Genomic DNA, 17,429 nt, shown 5'->3' with positions numbered 1-17,429 from the left:
ACCCCACACTAGATCAGCCTGCCCAGAGCCTCATCCAGCCTGGGCTTAAACACCTCCAGGGCTGGGGCCTCAACCACCTCCCTGGACAACACATTCCAGGGCTTCCCCACTCTCATGGGGAAGAACTTCCTCCTCACCTCCAGCCTGAATCTCCCCACCTCCAGCTTCATTCCATTCCCCCTAGTCCTGTCACTACCTGAGATCCTGAGAAGTCCTTCCCCAGCCTTCCTGTAGCCCCCTTCAGATCCTGGAAGGCCACAATGAGGTCACCTCGGAGCCTTCTCTTCTGCAGACTGAACAGCCCCAACTCCTTCAGTCTGTCCTCACAGGAGAGGTGCTCCAGCCCTCTGCTCATCCTTGTGGCCCTTCTCTGGACACCTTCCAGCACCTCCACATCCCTCTTGTAATAGGGGCTCCAGAACTGGACACAGTACTCCAGGTGGGGTCTCACCAGGGCTGAGCAGAGGGGGAGGATCACCTCCCTTGCCCTGCTAGCCACACTTCTCCTGCTGCAGCCCAGGATCTGATTGGCTTTGTGGGCTGCAAGTGCACACTGAGAGCTCCTGGTGAGCTTTTTGTCCACCAGCACCCCCAAGTCTCTCTCCTCAGGGCTGCTTTCCAGCCAGTCACTGCCCAGCCTGGATTTGTGCCTGGGATTGCCTCGACCCAGATGCAGGACCCTGCACTTGGTCTTATTGAACTTCATGAGGTTGGCTTGTGCCCACCTCTCCAGCCTGTCCAGGTCCCTCTGGATGGCCTCCCTTCCCTCCAGCTGTCTGCTGCACCACACAGCTTGGTGCCATCAGCAAACTTGCTGAGGGTGCACTCAATGCCACTGTCGATGGCACCCACAGAGATGTTGACCAAGCCTGGTCCCAGGACTGATCCCTGAGGGACTCTGCTTGTCCCTGGCCTTCACTGGGCCATGGAGCCATTGACAGCCACTCTTTGGGTGCAGCCATCAAGCCAGTTCCTTATCCATCTAGTGGTCACCCATCACACCCATGTGTCACCAGCCTGGAGACCTTTTGATTTAGACTCTAGTTTCTTACCACACAAACCCACCACTTGGGTTTTCTTCCTGCTCATTTCCAACCCCCCCTTGCCCCATCCAATCTTTTGTTGCTCTTTTTCAATGGCTTACTTCATCATTTGCCTTTTCTGACCCAAACTTCTCTTTCCTCTTGTGTTGTGTTTTTTTTTGGGGGGGGGGGGCCTAAAAGGTTGTAAAGTGGAGACCATCACCCTGAATGTGGAAGCAGTGAACACCCACAGGGACAAACCCTCTCTCAACTCAGTAAGTTTTTGCTGCACACCTCTGGGTTTGGGTTTTATTTCCTCCCCACTGCTCAGGGAAAAAAAAAGGGGGGTGGGGGGGAGGGGAAATAACCTCTTAAATACCTGCCAGGAGGGGGGGGGGGGAAACAAAGCTGATTCTTTCAATCACCACAAAGACTTCCTGCAGATAGAGTTTCCCCAAAGCAGGATTAATGATGGCTTGAATTCATTAGTGTGTCTCCCAGGCTGGGGGTGGTGGTGGGGGGGGAGAGAGATTTGTCAGAGCTGTAGGAAGGAGAGTGAACACATTTAGGATGAATGAATTGATTGATTGAATCCCAGGTCTCCTGCTCAGCTCTCAGTGAAGCAATTTGTGATCATTTCAAAGGCTTGAAGTGAATTGTTCCATCCTCTTGGGATGAGATTTCTCCTCCTGGGTCGGGCTGGGGGCTTCAGGCAGCTTCTTGGGGGACTCTCAGCAGCGTTTGCCTGGAGGGGGGTGGGAGAGGGGCTGAGAGGAGTGGAGAACTTTCCACTCTGCACATTTCTCTTGCAGCTTAGAAGTAGCTGGTGCAGGGCAAGAGTGTGGTGTGCCTGAGCTTGGTGCAGAGCAAGAGTGTGGTGTGCCTGCAGTTGGTGCAGGGCAAGAGTGTGGTGTGCCTGTAGTTGGTGCAGAGCAAGAGTGTGGTGTGCCTGTAGTTGGTGCAGAGCAAGAGTGTGGTGTGCCTGCAGTTGGTGCAGAGCAAGAGTGTGGTGTGCCTGAAGCTGGTGCAGAGCAAGAGTGTGGTGTGCCTGTAGTTGGTGCAGAGCAAGAGTGTGGTGTGCCTGTAGTTGGTGCAGAGCAAGAGTGTGGTGTGCCTGAAGCTGGTGCAGAGCAAGAGTGTGGTGTGCCTAAAGATGGTGCAGAGCAAGAGTGTGGTGTGCCTGAAGCTGGTGCAGAGCAAGAGTGTGGTGTGCCTGTAGTTGGTGCAGAGCAAGAGTGTGGTGTGCCTGAAGCTGGTGCAGAGCAAGAGTGTGGTGTGCCTGAAGCTGGTGCAGAGCAAGAGTGTGGTGTGCCTGTAGTTGGTGCAGAGCAAGAGTGTGGTGTGCCTGCAGTTGGTGCAGGGCAAGAGTGTGGTGTGCCTGTAGTTGGTGCAGAGCAAGAGTGTGGTGTGCCTGCAGTTGGTGCAGAGCAAGAGTGTGGTGTGCCTGAAGTTGGTGCAGGGCAAGAGTGTGGTGTGCCTGAAGTTGGTGCAGGGCAAGAGTGTGGTGTGCCTGTAGTTGGTGCAGAGCAAGAGTGTGGTGTGCCTGAAGCTGGTGCAGAGCAAGAGTGTGGTGTGCCTGAAGCTGGTGCAGAGCAAGAGTGTGGTGTGCCTGAAGTTGGTGCAGAGCAAGAGTGTGGTGTGCCTGCAGTTGGTGCAGAGCAAGAGTGTGGTGTGCCTGAAGTTGGTGCAGGGCAAGAGTGTGGTGTGCCTAAAGCTGGTGCAGAGCAAGAGTGTGGTGTGCCTGCAGTTGGTGCAGAGCAAGAGTGTGGTGTGCCTGCAGTTGGTGCAGAGCAAGAGTGTGGTGTGCCTGCAGTTGGTGCAGAGCAAGAGTGTGGTGTGCCTGAAGTTGGTGCAGAGCAAGAGTGTGGTGTGCCTGCAGTTGGTGCAGAGCAAGAGTGTGGTGTGCCTGAAGCTGGTGCAGAGCAAGAGTGTGGTGTGCCTGTAGTTGGTGCAGAGCAAGAGTGTGGTGTGCCTGAAGTTGGTGCAGAGCAAGAGTGTGGTGTGCCTGCAGCTGGTGCAGGGCAAGAGTGTGGTGTGCCTGAAGTTGGTGCAGGGCAAGAGTGTGGTGTGCCTGAAGCTGGTGCAGAGCAAGAGTGTGGTGTGCCTGCAGTTGGTGCAGAGCAAGAGTGTGGTGTGCCTGAAGCTGGTGCAGAGCAAGAGTGTGGTGTGCCTGCAGTTGGTGCAGAGCAAGAGTGTGGTGTGCCTGCAGTTGGTGCAGGGCAAGAGTGTGGTGTGCCTGCAGTTGGTGCAGAGCAAGAGTGTGGTGTGCCTGAGCTTGGTGCAGAGCAAGAGTGTGGTGTGCCTGAAGTTGGTGCAGAGCAAGAGTGTGGTGTGCCTGCAGTTGGTGCAGAGCAAGAGTGTGGTGTGCCTGCAGTTGGTGCAGAGCAAGAGTGTGGTGTGCCTGCAGTTGGTGCAGAGCAAGAGTGTGGTGTGCCTGAAGCTGGTGCAGGGCAAGAGTGTGGTGTGCCTGCAGTTGGTGCAGAGCAAGAGTGTGGTGTGCCTGCAGTTGGTGCAGAGCAAGAGTGTGGTGTGCCTGTAGTTGGTGCAGAGCAAGAGTGTGGTGTGCCTGCAGTTGGTGCAGAGCAAGAGTGTGGTGTGCCTGCAGTTGGTGCAGAGCAAGAGTGTGGTGTGCCTGAAGTTGGTGCAGAGCAAGAGTGTGGTGTGCCTGCAGCTGGTGCAGGGCAAGAGTGTGGTGTGCCTGAAGTTGGTGCAGGGCAAGAGTGTGGTGTGCCTGCAGTTGGTGCAGAGCAAGAGTGTGGTGTGCCTGCAGTTGGTGCAGAGCAAGAGTGTGGTGTGCCTGAAGTTGGTGCAGAGCAAGAGTGGGGTGTGCCTGCAGCTGGTGCAGGGCAAGAGTGTGGTGTGCCTGCAGTTGGTGCAGAGCAAGAGTGTGGTGTGCCTGAAGCTGGTGCAGAGCAAGAGTGTGGTGTGCCTGCAGTTGGTGCAGAGCAAGAGTGTGGTGTGCCTGCAGCTGGTGCAGGGCAAGAGTGTGGTGTGCCTGCAGTTGGTGCAGAGCAAGAGTGTGGTGTGCCTGAGCTTGGTGCAGAGCAAGAGTGTGGTGTGCCTGCAGTTGGTGCAGGGCAAGAGTGTGGTGTGCCTGTAGTTGGTGCAGAGCAAGAGTGTGGTGTGCCTGTAGTTGGTGCAGAGCAAGAGTGTGGTGTGCCTGCAGTTGGTGCAGGGCAAGAGTGTGGTGTGCCTGCAGTTGGTGCAGGGCAAGAGTGTGGTGTGCCTGCAGCTGGTGCAGGGCAAGAGTGTGGTGTGCCTGCAGTTGGTGCAGAGCAAGAGTGTGGTGTGCCTGTAGTTGGTGCAGGGCAAGAGTGTGGTGTGCCTGCAGTTGGTGCAGGGCAAGAGTGTGGTGTGCCTGCAGCTGGTGCAGGGCAAGAGTGTGGTGTGCCTGCAGTTGGTGCAGAGCAAGAGTGTGGTGTGCCTGAGCTTGGTGCAGAGCAAGAGTGTGGTGTGCCTGAGCTTGGTGCAGAGCAAGAGTGTGGTGTGCCTGCAGTTGGTGCAGAGCAAGAGTGTGGTGTGCCTGCAGTTGGTGCAGAGCAAGAGTGTGGTGTGCCTGCAGTTGGTGCAGAGCAAGAGTGTGGTGTGCCTGGAGTTGGTGCAGAGCAAGAGTGTGGTGTGCCTGCAGCTGGTGCAGAGCAAGAGTGTGGTGTGCCTGCAGTTGGTGCAGAGCAAGAGTGTGGTGTGCCTGAGCTTGGTGCAGAGCAAGAGTGTGGTGTGCCTGCAGTTGGTGCAGAGCAAGAGTGTGGTGTGCCTGCAGTTGGTGCAGAGCAAGAGTGTGGTGTGCCTGAGCTTGGTGCAGAGCAAGAGTGTGGTGTGCCTGCAGTTGGTGCAGAGCAAGAGTGTGGTGTGCCTGCAGTTGGTGCAGAGCAAGAGTGTGCTGTGCCTGGAGTTGGTGCAGAGCAAGAGTGTGGTGTGCCTGCAGCTGGTGCAGGGCAAGAGTGTGGTGTGCCTGCAGCTGGTGCAGGGCAAGAGTGTGGTGTGCCTGCAGTTGGTGCAGAGCAAGAGTGTGGTGTGCCTGAAGCTGGTGCAGAGCAAGAGTGGGGTGTGCCTGAAGCTGGTGCAGGGCAAGAGTGTGGTGTGCCTGCAGTTGGTGCAGAGCAAGAGTGTGGTGTGCATGAAGCTGGTGCAGAGCAAGAGTGTGGTGTGCCTGCAGTTGGTGCAGAGCAAGAGTGTGGTGTGCCTGCAGTTGGTGCAGAGCAAGAGTGTGGTGTGCCTGCAGCTGGTGCAGGGCAAGAGTGTGGTGTGCCTGCAGCTGGTGCAGGGCAAGAGTGTGGTGTGCCTGCAGTTGGTGCAGAGCAAGAGTGTGGTGTGCCTGAAGCTGGTGCAGAGCAAGAGTGGGGTGTGCCTGAAGCTGGTGCCGAGCAAGAGTGTGGTGTGCCTGCAGTTGGTGCAGAGCAAGAGTGTGGTGTGCCTGAGCTTGGTGCAGAGCAAGAGTGTGGTGTGCCTGAAGTTGGTGCAGGGCAAGAGTGTGGTGTGCCTGTAGTTGGTGCAGAGCAAGAGTGTGGTGTGCCTGCAGTTGGTGCAGAGCAAGAGTGTGGTGTGCCTGTAGTTGGTGCAGAGCAAGAGTGTGGTGTGCCTGCAGTTGGTGCCGAGCAAGAGTGTGGTGTGCCTGCAGTTGGTGCAGAGCAAGAGTGTGGTGTGCCTGCAGTTGGTGCAGGGCAAGAGTGTGGTGTGCCTGCAGTTGGTGCAGAGCAAGAGTGTGGTGTGCCTGAAGCTGGTGCAGAGCAAGAGTGTGGTGTGCCTGCAGTTGGTGCAGAGCAAGAGTGTGGTGTGCCTGCAGTTGGTGCAGAGCAAGAGTGTGGTGTGCCTGAAGCTGGTGCAGAGCAAGAGTGTGGTGTGCCTGCAGTTGGTGCAGAGCAAGAGTGTGGTGTGCCTGAGCTTGGTGCAGAGCAAGAGTGTGGTGTGCCTGCAGTTGGTGCAGAGCAAGTGTGGTGTGCCTGCAGTTGGTGCAGAGCAAGAGTGTGGTGTGCCTGAAGCTGGTGCAGAGCAAGAGTGTGGTGTGCCTGCAGTTGGTGCAGAGCAAGAGTGTGGTGTGCCTGCAGTTGGTGCAGAGCAAGAGTGTGGTGTGCCTGAGCTTGGTGCAGAGCAAGAGTGTGGTGTGCCTGCAGTTGGTGCAGAGCAAGTGTGGTGTGCCTGAAGCTGGTGCAGAGCAAGAGTGTGGTGTGCCTGCAGTTGGTGCAGAGCAAGAGTGTGGTGTGCCTGCAGTTGGTGCAGAGCAAGAGTGTGGTGTGCCTGCAGTTGGTGCAGAGCAAGAGTGTGGTGTGCCTGCAGTTGGTGCAGAGCAAGAGTGTGGTGTGCCTGAAGCTGGTGCAGAGCAAGAGTGTGGTGTGCCTGCAGTTGGTGCAGAGCAAGAGTGTGGTGTGCCTGAGCTTGGTGCAGAGCAAGAGTGTGGTGTGCCTGCAGTTGGTGCAGAGCAAGTGTGGTGTGCCTGAAGCTGGTGCAGAGCAAGAGTGTGGTGTGCCTGAAGCTGGTGCAGAGCAAGAGTGTGGTGTGCCTGAAGCTGGTGCAGAGCAAGAGTGTGGTGTGCCTGCAGTTGGTGCAGAGCAAGAGTGTGGTGTGCCTGCAGTTGGTGCAGAGCAAGAGTGTGGTGTGCCTGCAGTTGGTGCAGAGCAAGAGTGTGGTGTGCCTGAAGCTGGTGCAGAGCAAGAGTGTGGTGTGCCTGTAGTTGGTGCAGAGCAAGAGTGTGGTGTGCCTGAAGCTGGTGCAGAGCAAGAGTGTGGTGTGCCTGAGGTTGGTGCAGGGCAAGAGTGTGGTGTGCCTGTGGTTGGTGCAGGGCAAGAGTGTGGTGTGCCTGAGGTTGGTGCAGGGCAAGAGTGTGGTGTGCCTGCAGTTGGTTCAGAGCAAGAGTGTGGTGTGCCTGCAGTTGGTGCAGAGCAAGAGTGTGGTGTGCCTGCAGTTGGTGCAGAGCAAGAGTGTGGTGTGCCTGCAGTTGGTGCAGAGCAAGAGTGTGGTGTGCCTGAAGCTGGTGCAGAGCAAGAGTGTGGTGTGCCTGTAGTTGGTGCAGAGCAAGAGTGTGGTGTGCCTGAAGCTGGTGCAGAGCAAGAGTGTGGTGTGCCTGAGGTTGGTGCAGGGCAAGAGTGTGGTGTGCCTGTGGTTGGTGCAGGGCAAGAGTGTGGTGTGCCTGAGGTTGGTGCAGGGCAAGAGTGTGGTGTGCCTGCAGTTGGTGCAGGGCAAGAGTGTGGTGTGCCTGAGCTTGAAGCAAGAAGGAGATGGGTCCAGGTTTTTCCCTCCCTTGTGCTAGGCATCTTCTGGCAGCAGTGGAAGCACTTCAGGCTCTGAGTGGCTTTCCTTTAGGCAATCCTGCCTCTCCTGTTACTTAAGCTACTGCTGGGCCCTCTGTGCTTGCTCAGCCAAGCACAGACCCTTGGGTGGAAGCTGTTGGTAGGTGCTGCTCACCTTTGCATCCCTGCTTTGCCGAGGGGCTGCTCTGTCGAAGGCCTTGTGCCCCTTGCCTCTAATTAGCTGCCCCAATGAAAGGTCACAAGCCAGCTCTTGATTTCACAGGAAATCAAATGCATCCTATTTGAAGTCCTTTTTGGGTACATTTAGGCTTCTGGCTGCCTCCTCTTGCTGTATCTTACAAGAGCTGTTGGCAGATTGGGTGGGCTCCGGGTCCCGGCAGGAAGGAGTCCCTGAGCTGAGGGAGCAGAAGGGAGGGGTGGAGAGACCAGGAGCCTGCATCTCTTGTCTGGAAGGTTTGTGGAGCTAAATCCAGCTGGCTGCTAAATGCTAAGCTGAGCCTTTTTTTGGCAAGCTGGCTGGGGGCTGGTCCCATGCTGGTGGTTTCCAGTCTGGGTGTTGATGGCTTTGCAGCTCTGTGTTGAAATCGTTGCTGCCCACTCAGGAGAAGTGAGAGGTTGTTGCTGCTGTTCTTTGTTTTACTTGGGAAGTGCAGCTGCCTGGGAGGAGGAGAAACACCAAGAAGGGGAAAAAACAACTTTCCTGTCTGCTTGTTTGCTTTCCCCCCTAAAGGGATGGTGGGGGAGGTAAAGATAACAATAATAGAAGGAAGAAAGAAAACAAACCCCAAGCCCAAACCAAGCCAGCTAAGCAGAAAAGTCCCCATGGAAGCCAAACTGCTGAAAAACCCAAGGCAGGCTCAGACTTCAGTGTCCTCTGAGCCAGATTTTGCCAGCAGAGCAGCTCAGTTCCCCCCCAGTGGGGGAGGTCCTGGTGGCACAAACTCTGCTGCTGGCTTCGCCGGCTGCCAGGAGCGTCGGGGTGCTGCGGGCGGGGATGCCAGAGGTGTGTGGTGCTGCTGCTGGTGGTGGTGCTGCTGTGCCATGTGGTTTTCAGCTGTGGTTCCCCTTTTCATTCCCTGTGATAACTCTCTGCCTGGGAGCAGCTCAACCTTCCCATCAGCCCAAGCCCTGTAAGGATGAGAAGAAACAGCTTCACGCCGCGGGCCAGCGTGGATGTGGTCAAGCGCCCGCGGCATTACAGCCTGGGGAGCAAACCTCTTGACCTGCTGGCATCTTGCCCATCCCTGGAAGCTCAAGATGGAGCTGGCCAACCACAGCTGCAAGTTGGTGTCCAGGTGGTACCTTCCCTTCGCCTCCCCATCCCCGTCACCGCCATCACCCGTGGCTGGCAGTTGGTCCTCCCTCGAACGCGAGCCCCCTCTCGGGGGCTTGACCGCCAGCAGCTCTCTCCTGCATGAAAATCGTTCTGCATCCCTCCTAGGTCCCTTAAAACAAAGCCAACACACACACAAATCCCACCAAAAAGCCTCCAAAGTGTCCCCCATGAAGCCAGAATTCTGGTGTCAGAGGCTCCATCCAGCTGCAGGCTCCCTCCGGCGAGTTCCCATCGGCGCAGCAGGGTCTCGGCAGGGCGGTTCCTGCTGGGCAGGATCTTGCTATGTGGCAAAACCCTCATCAGCAAGAGCCACAGATACCTCCTTTGCCCTCACTTCATGCTGCACTCTGGCCCTAGCCCTAGGCTGACTTGCTGGGAAGTCTTTTGTGTCCCTGTTCGTGCTGCCCAGTTCCCCTCAGAGCCCAGCAGCAGCAGCTTCTGGAAGGAAGGTTGGGCTCTTGGGGTGCCCAGATCCAAGGCACTTGGGGTTTCTTCTGGCTTTCAAAGCACTGGGGCTCCTCATCAGTGGTGGATGCAAAGCCCTGCTTGTTGCTGTGCTCCTTTGAAATGGTTTCCCTGCTACATGTGGAGCTTTTAGTGCCAGGCTGCATGCTGCTGCCCATCAGAGGGAGCAGAGGGAAGGTGGAGGAGGCTTTGGGAAGGTTTTGGCTGGGCCCTCCATGCAGAGGGAGCTACCACTGTGCTTTAGAATTGATTTGGATGCTGTAGAGGTTAATGCTTCCCAAACTCTTCAGGGAGCCCAGCTTCTTGTTCTCCTCCCTCCCTCTTAGCCAAGTGGCCAGAGGGGAGAAGAAGAGGTGGTGCAGGTGAACAGTGCTGGTGTTTTCATGCTGGATGAAAGCAGGAGGCTTGGGCATCCCCTAAATCCCAGGGCTCCAGGGGGGTCTGAGCCAGACAGAGCTTTGCAATGAGGTGGGGTTGGCCCATGGCAGTTGTGCATGAAGCTGGAGAGGACTCTGCCTGCCCAGGTAGCTTAGTCTCTGGGTATCTTCAGCTGGGCAGCCTCAGGATGGGGATCCCCACCCTGACTGCTCCCTCTTTGCAGTTGTGCCCTCTGTAACTGTGATGGTGAAGTGCTGGCAGCTCTGGGGGGGAAGGAGCAATTCATAGAATCATAGAATGGGTTAGGTTGGAAAGGACCTTAAAGCTCATCCAGTTCCAGCCCCCTGCCATAGGCAGGGATGCCTCCCACCAGCCCAGGTTGCTCAGGGCCTCACCCAGCCTGGCCTTGAACACCTCCAGGGGTTGGGGTATCCACAGCCTCCCTGGGGTCTGGGGCTGTGTGGGAATCTTGCTGTCCTGGAACCTTCTGCCTAAAGGGAGCCCTCGAGAGGAGCAGCAGTGGAGGAGGTGGCCTGGTGCTGCCACACACCATGGCCAAGCCTTGTTACCAGCTCCTGCTGTCCTACCAACCTGCCAGGACCCCCCTGGCATCAAATTCTTGTGGACTCCTCATCCCTGGAAGTGTTTCAGGCCAGGCTGTGTGAGGCTGTGAGCAGCCTGGGCTGGAGGGAGGTGTCCCTGGCCGTGGCAGGAGGCCTGGGTCTGGCTGATCATTTCAGGTCCCTTCTAAGCCAAACCATTCTATGGAATCTCTGAGGTTGCTTCACTTCTTTCCTCTTCTGCTTTGCTGCTTTTAACTGTTCTCCTTAAAAATAATAACTCCTTCCAAAGGCTCTCTGAGCTATCCTCTGCTGTTTCTTTTTCCTTTGCAGCCTCATGGGGGAAATGTTTGCCTGTGAGTGTGGCTGAGAGCAGCTTGTGTGAGCTCCCCTGGGCTCTTTAGTAAGTAGGACTTCTCTTGATTTAATGTTGCATGGAAACTGCTTGGGGCCAAGACAAAACCCATGGTGCAGGAGGAGGTTTTGGGGCTGTGTTGTAATCTGTCATTAAGGGAGACCTCAGTGGGGGAGAGGAGTGAGTTACCAGGCTGAGCCCAACTGAGCCAGGGGCTCCAGCTGGACTTACTGCTGCTTTGTGCTGGCTGCCTGCAGAAGTGCTTGCTCCACCCCACAGACCTGCTGGGCTGGGTGCAGAGGAGGCCACAAAGATGGTCAGAGGGCTGGAGCACGGAGGAGGAGGGTAGGAGAGCTCTCCAGAGGGACTTTGAGTGGCTGGGCAGATGGGCAGAGGCCAACAGGATGGCATTCAACAAGTCCAAGTGCCAGGGGCTGCACTTTGGCCACAGCAACCCCAGGCAGAGCTACAGGCTGGGGGCAGAGTGGCTGAGAGCAGCCAGGCAGAGAGGGACCTGGGGCTGCTGGTTGAGAGTAGGCTGAACATGAGGCTGCAGTGTGCCCAGGTGGCTAAGAAGGCCAAGGGTATCCTGGCCTGCATCAGGAAGAGTGTGGCCAGCAGGAGCAGGGAGCTCATTGTGCCCTGTGCTCAGCACTGCTGAGGCCACACTTTGAGTCCTGTGTCCAGTTCTGGGCCCCTCAGTTTAAGAACGACATTGAGATGCTGGAAGGTGCTTCAGGGGCTTCCCCCTCTGTTTTTAAGCAGAGACTTCCTCTGTAGGATTTGCAGAGAAATGAAGGTAGCTTGGACCCAATTCCCTTGATTCCAGCCCAAACCTCCTCCTTAGTGCTGGTTTTTGGCCCTTGAGAAAGCAGCATGTGAGCAGCTCTGGGTCATCTCTGACCACAGAAAGCATCAGGTGGGGGAGGGACCCTCAGAGAGGATCTGGTCTTGCTGGGCCCTCCTTAAACAGCATTGTCTGGGGAAGCTGCTGGAGATGGTTTGGTTCTGCTGCATTTGTTTTCCACTGCAAGGAGGACAAATCTGCAGGGAATGGATTTCCTGACTGCCATGGATGTTAATTAGCAGCAGGAGTGGCTGTTAATTGCCAGCAGATTGGCTCTGCTGCTCTGCCTGTGTGGGGCTGCAGGACAGAAGGGGTGAGGGGAGGCAGGCAAATGGTTCATGTGGGTCTCTACCACAGTTTGAGGTGGAAGGGGAGTTGGGCACCACACAGCCAGAGCCCTTCTGAGCATTCTCTGCACCAGCAGCTGTAGGATCTCCTGGCTGCTGGGTTTCACCTGTGTGATGTTTTGTCTCTGTACCTCCCCTGGCACTGAGCTGAGTGTGTTCCTCTTGCCTGGCTGAGCCTTGCTGGAGCAGGGGAAGGAGATTTATCAAAGCCCAGAAGTCTTCTTGTGGTGAATATTGCAAAATGATTCCTGGAATGCTGCTCTGTGTGTGGCCTGGGAGTGCACTTCCCTCTGGAGAAGAGAAAGGAAAGGGAGTTAAACCCTGAGTGACCAACGCTGCCTGCTGTCCTGGGAGGTGTTCTGAGCTGCCCTGGCCTCAGGCTGAGCCTGGGAACCTTCCCTGTGGAGCTTTGCAGGAGGTTAAAGGACAGTGCAGAGCATGAAGCAGCTCATTACTTGCTCAGGTAGAAACAAGGGAAGTGAATCTCCATGGATAAAATGATGTGGAGCTGGATCCTGCTGCCCTGTCTGGCCTTGAACAGGAGCCAGCAGTGTGCCCAGGTGGCCAAGAAGGCCAATGGCCTCCTGGCCTGGATCAGGAACTGTGACCAGCAGGAGCAGGGAGGGCATTCTGCCCTGTGCTCAGCACTGGTTAGGCCACACCTGGAGTCCTGTGTCCAGCTCTGGGCTCCTCAGGTTAGGAAAGAGGTTGAGCTGCTGGAAGGTGTCCAGAGAAGGGCAACAAAGCTGGGGAGGGGTCTGGAGCACAGCCCTGGGAGTGTGCTGAGGGAGCTGGGGTTGCTTAGCCTGCAGAAGAGGAGGCTCAGGGGAGACCTTCTTGCTCTCTCCAACTCCCTGAAGGGAGGTTGGAGCCAGGTGGGGGTTGGTCTCTTCTCCCAGGCAAGCAGCAGCAGAACAAGAGGACACAGTCTCAAGCTGTGCCAGGGGAGGTTTAGGCTGGAGGTGAGGAGAAAGTTCTTCCCAGAAGGAGTAATTGGCCACTGGGATGTGCTGCCCAGGGAGGTGGTGGAGTCCCCATCCCTGGAGGTGTTTAGGAAGAGCCTGGCTGGGGTGCTTGGTGCCATGGTTGAGTTGATCAGATGGTGCTGGGTGACAGCTTGGACTCAGTGATCTCTGAGGTCCTTTCCAACCTGGTTAAACTCTGTGTCCCCCAGCACCCAGCTGAGCTCTGCTGTCCCTTTTCCTCCCACCCCCTGACTCCCCCTTGGTCTAACCTGTAGCATTTCTCTCTTGTTTCAGAGGATGGCTGACTTAATGGTGTAGGATTTGGCTTCCCCTTGGGTTGGACTGGCATTGCCATGGCTGGGAAGAGCCCTGCAGCTGGACCTGGAGCATCCTTGGAGCACCCCGAGCCACGCGCTGCTGTGGGCCAGTTCTCCTCTCCCCTCTGCTTCTCAGTCTTGTCTGTGTCTTCTCTTTCTGAGTGCTGAGTTGGCTGTCAGGGAGATCAGAGAACACTTCTGAGGGAGATTTGATTTGAATTTTTCCAGCCTGCTGTTTCTAGAAGGGGAAGTTACCCCCTGGCCCTTTCTGGGCTGGTCAAACAATGTCCCACATCCTCCCTCCTGGCTGGGTGGCAGAATTAGCTGCACTCTGTGTGCCTCTGAGGACTCAGTGGTCATAGCCATGCTGGGGAAAAAATCTCTCACCAGCCCAAATCCTCAAGATTTATCTTCTTTTCCCCCTCCCCTGTTAACCATTTCCAGGTTCAAGCAGAGTTCTTGCCTTGTTTCACCCCAGAAAGAGCTCCAGGTATCATTTCACTTCACTTGCACAGCTGGGAGCTGTGAAGCTACCCTGCTCTTGAGCCTGTTCCTGTGCTCTCTCCCTTCTGCCCAGGGAGGGCAGCACCAAGGCATTGGCAGCACATCCTGCAGGGTGCCTCCAGTGAGGAGCAATAAGCTCCTCTCTCTCCCTGGAAACAGCTCAGCTACCACAGCTCTTCAATCTCAGCTTTTATTACCCTGCTTTAGCTTTTGCTCCTTTGGTCTCAGCTTCATCCTCCCACTCATATGGGTTTGTTTTTTTATTCAGGGCTTTTTGGCCACTTTTAGTCTCTTTGTCCCCTCTGTGACCCCAGAAAAATCAGAGCCTGGCTTTGCTGGGGGCCTGGGAACAGCAGGGCTGCCTGGGGTGGGGCTGGGAGGAAGCACAAGCTCTTTGAGTTTGGGTCTTGTTTTTACCACTTGCCTTTTTAATGTACCAAATTCGAGGCCCACCACAAGCCTTGTACTTTATTTCCTGCCCCCTCTCCTTTTAAACTTGCCTAAGAAGAAGCTGTGAATGTTCCTGATGAGTGATGCTGCCTTAAACCAGAGTTTCAGCTGCTTTAGTGTTTAGGGCATGGAAGCTCCCTATGGAGCAGCTCAAGTGCTGGCTCTGTGTTCCTTCAGTCCCTTGTTGCCCAAGGTGTAGGGGAAGCAGTGCCCCCAAATTGATCCTTTTCTCCCCCCAAGCCTTGACTTGGCTTTAGCCAAGCTCCATTCTGCCATTCTCCTGGTGTGAATTTAAGGGCAAAGCCCTCAGGCTGGGTGAGGAATGGAGCATTTAGGTCCAAAGCAGGAGGCTGTTCTGGATCTAGAGGAAGGTGTAGGGGAAGCAGTGCCCCCAAATTGATCCTTTTCTCCCCCCAAGCCTTGGCTTGTCTTTAGCCAAGCTCCATTTTGCCACTCTCCTGTTGCTAACTGCACTAAGGACAAAGCCCTCAGGCTGGGTGAGGAGTGGAGCATTTAGGTCCAAAGCAGGAGGCTGTTCTGGATCTAGGGGAAGGTGTGGGGGAAGCAGTGCCCCCAGACTGACATTTTTCTCCCCCAAGCCTTGACTTGTCTTTAGCCAAGCTCCATTTTGCCACTCTCCTGTTGCTAACTGCACCAAGGGCAAAGCCCTCAGGCTGGGTGAGGAGTGGAGCATTTAGGTCCAAAGCAGGAGGCTGTTCTGGCCCTGCTGCTGCTCCAGGATCTGTTTGAGCAGCTCCTGGGGCCCAGGTTGCTTGCTTGAAATGTGTCAGGAGTTGGCTGATGTGCTTGGGAAATGTCACCCTGGCTGTCACCAGCCTGAGGGTTTTACCTGAGCCTGAGGGCTTTGACCTCCAAGCTGTTTGTTTAAGCACCTCCCAGAGCTTGAGTGCGATGAGGGTGAGAGAGGAGCACGCTGAAGGCTCAGGCACTAATCCTGACCCCTGGGGATCTGCCAGGAGCAGAAGCTTGTGTTGATCTAAAGCTATTGCACCACAGAGGGGAGGGAATTGAGGGGAAGGAGGGGGAGAAGAGCTGAGCTGCTTTAGTTGTGTCCCCAGGCTGCTCCCATGGCTTTGCTGCAGCCCTCCTGCGAGAGCAGCAGCCTCCAGCTGCCAGCCTTCAGCGTGACAGGGCTTAGGAATGAGCCAGAAAAAGGGAGGACACGTAGTTGGAAGGAGCCTGGGGGCTGGGGAATGCCCAGCAGGAGCTCTCTAAACGCACAAAGCCCCTCCGGGCTCCTGCAGGGGAGCCAGGGGGAGGAACCTGGCTTGGAGGATCTCCACGCACAACAGATGCTGCAAGAAGCTGCTCAGGGCTTCGTTTTTGTCTGTGCCATTGAGAAATGAATGGTTGTAAGGAGTGTGGGGGGGGGGGGGAACAAAACCCCCACCCCCATGTCTGTGTTTTACTTGCCAGGGTTCATGAATGTAGCTGCTTTGGGGGGCAGTGGTTCCCTTGGGGTTTTTAAGGGGGGGTTGGGGGGAGCTGGGGTTTATTTAATTGTGCTTTTAAAAACCAAAAGGAGGTTTGCAGGGTTGGGGGGTGGCTGATCCTGGGGGTCCCCCTTTGCTCCTCTCCAGTGGGTCCATGGGCTGCTGGGTGGTGGGATGGAGCCTCTTGGCTGCCTCTGTCAGCCAGCAGCATCTGTGCCTCAGTGCTTTCATCAAAGCCTCCCTGCAGCCTTTTAGCCTCTCCTGCATTTTTAACTTCCCCCCCACCCCCAAAAGGGGTTTCAGCATCCCTGGGGCTGGAGCCAGAGCAGCAGCAGCAGCAGCAGGTCTGTGGCCATCACCTCACACACAGCTGATGGGGCAGGTCCTGGGGTGCTGCCAGGGGGTGCCAGTAAGCCCCACACAGCCTGGGTGGGTTCCTGTGCCAGGGATGTCTTTGAACCCACCTGATTGATTCCCTTTGTGCAAACAATGAAGGGGGGAGGAAAGGTTCCTGAGCTGAGGCCCAGCAGCAGCTGCCACTGGCACCCCAGAGCTGCTGCCTGGGGCTGGGCAGAGGTGAATTGGGGCTCTGCCTGTCTCCCCCTGACTTCCCATCAGCAAAAGGGGGTGGTGGCTGCTGTCAGCCTTCAGTGAAGAGTGGTAGAGCCACCCATGGGGTGTCCCCAGGCCATGGCCCAGGGGCTGGCTGCCCCCTCAGTGTTAGGGCTTGGTTTAAATCATCTCCCAGGCCAAAGCTGCTCCACCTCCTGTCAGCAGTGGGGAAGACTGGCAAGGGAAGGAGGGAGGGGGGGAAAGGCTTCAAACCAAGCTGAGCAGCTTTGACTTTGTGTAGCCTGGCTGTGCCATCACAGCTGCCACCTCACCTTGTCCCATTCCCAGCAGCTGAGGCAGGGGGTGAGGGAGTGGGGGGAAAGCTCAGCCCAGTGGAGAAGCTTTGGGAGGAGAGACATCACCCCCTGTGCTTGCAGCAACCACCTGCTCTGGGCTGGAGGGGTGGAATATGTCCCAAACCCTCTCCCTGAGCTCCTCCAAAGGCTGCTGGGTGAGCTCTGCTGCTGCCACCTCCACCTCTGCTGCTGCTGCTCTGGGGCTGGAGGCTGTGTGCAAGCTGCAGCTCTGTTGTGCTGTGTTTATTTGTAGGGCTTTGGGGTTGGTTCTTTTTGTGGCTACCTTTCTGCTTCCTAATGGGTTCTGTTAGGTGTAAATCTGTGCTCTCTGTGTAAATCTGTGCTCTGTGTGTGTTGTGTGCTCTCTGCTTTCCCACCCCCCACCTCGAGGCTTTATTTACAATAAAGAGGTTTAAACCAAACAAATTCTCCTTTCCTCTCTTACTTTCTGCTGCTGTTTGCTCTGACTCTTGGCTGCTGGCTGTGGGACCTCAGTGGTGGAAGCCAGGGGAGGGTTTGGAGGAAGAGGGTCTCCAGGCAAGGGCAGATGGCCCTGGGGTTGGGGAGGCTCCAGCTGAACAGGAGCATAAAATCCTTTGTTTTGAGGCTGCTGGAGGCCTGGAGCAGGTTGTGGAGTCTCCTTCCCTGGAGAGCTTCTAACCCCCTCTGGCCATTGTGCTCCTGGGCAAGCTGCTGGGGGTGCCCTGCTGGAGCAGGCTGCCCAGAGAGAGGTTGTGGAGTCTCCTTCCCTGGAGAGCTACCAACTCCCCCTGGCCCTTGTGCTCCTGGGCAAGCTGCTGGGGGTGTCCTGCTTTGGTGTAAGAGTTCTGGAGGCCTGGAGCAGGCTGCCCAGAGAGAGGTTGTGGAGTCTCCTTCCCTGGAGAGCTTCTAACCCACCCCTGGCCATTGTGCTCCTAGGTAAACTGCTGTGGGTGCCCTGCTGGAGCAGGGGGGATGGATTGGATGGTCTCCAGAGGTCCCTTCCAACCCCCAGCCTGCTGTGGGATCCTGGGAACACCCTCTGCAGATGCTAAACAACCTCCTGGATGCCCAGAAGGAAGCTGCTGGGTTTTGGGGCCACATGGAGCGGCTTGTTGTGAGGCACAGGCAGAAAGGTTGTGTTTGTGTTTGGGATTAACTGCATTCTTCCCACTCTTGAGCTCAGGGGCATGTTGTGAGCAAGCCTCTGCTCATGGGGTGAGGGCAGGAAGCCTTCTGCTGTGTCCCACAGGGCAAGAGCTGCATCTGCTTCGTTTGGTTGTGGGTTGGGGTGATG

General features: G+C 56.3%; 1 protein-coding gene across 6 annotated transcripts in view; it reads left to right on the top strand.

Annotated features, from left to right (window-relative positions):
- The window catches only part of PFKFB2 (6-phosphofructo-2-kinase/fructose-2,6-biphosphatase 2), a 38,279-nt gene extending 21,700 nt beyond the window's left edge, over positions 1-16,579 (top strand). For 2 of the 6 annotated variants that reach the window (XM_068159622.1, XM_068159616.1), the window contains exons 13-16: positions 1,224-1,297; positions 8,371-8,562; positions 10,340-10,409; positions 12,815-16,579. In XM_068159622.1, the coding sequence (XP_068015723.1) occupies positions 1,224-1,297; positions 8,371-8,562; positions 10,340-10,366 (293 nt within the window). In that variant the 3' untranslated portion in view covers positions 10,367-10,409; positions 12,815-16,579. The remainder of the gene's footprint in view (positions 1-1,223; positions 1,298-8,370; positions 8,563-10,339; positions 10,410-12,814) is intronic. The other 4 variants (XM_068159619.1, XM_068159620.1, XM_068159617.1 and 1 more) reach the window with 4 other exon arrangements.
- The last annotated feature ends 850 nt before the right edge of the window (positions 16,580-17,429 follow it).

This window comes from Melanerpes formicivorus, unplaced genomic scaffold (assembly GCF_026170545.1).
Source record: "Melanerpes formicivorus ecotype bairdi unplaced genomic scaffold, bMelFor1.0.p_v2 SCAF_46, whole genome shotgun sequence".
Classification (NCBI taxonomy): domain Eukaryota; kingdom Metazoa; phylum Chordata; class Aves; order Piciformes; family Picidae; genus Melanerpes; species Melanerpes formicivorus.
Note: the sequence above shows the minus strand (reverse complement) of the source record. Positions and strands in the feature narration are given on the sequence as shown.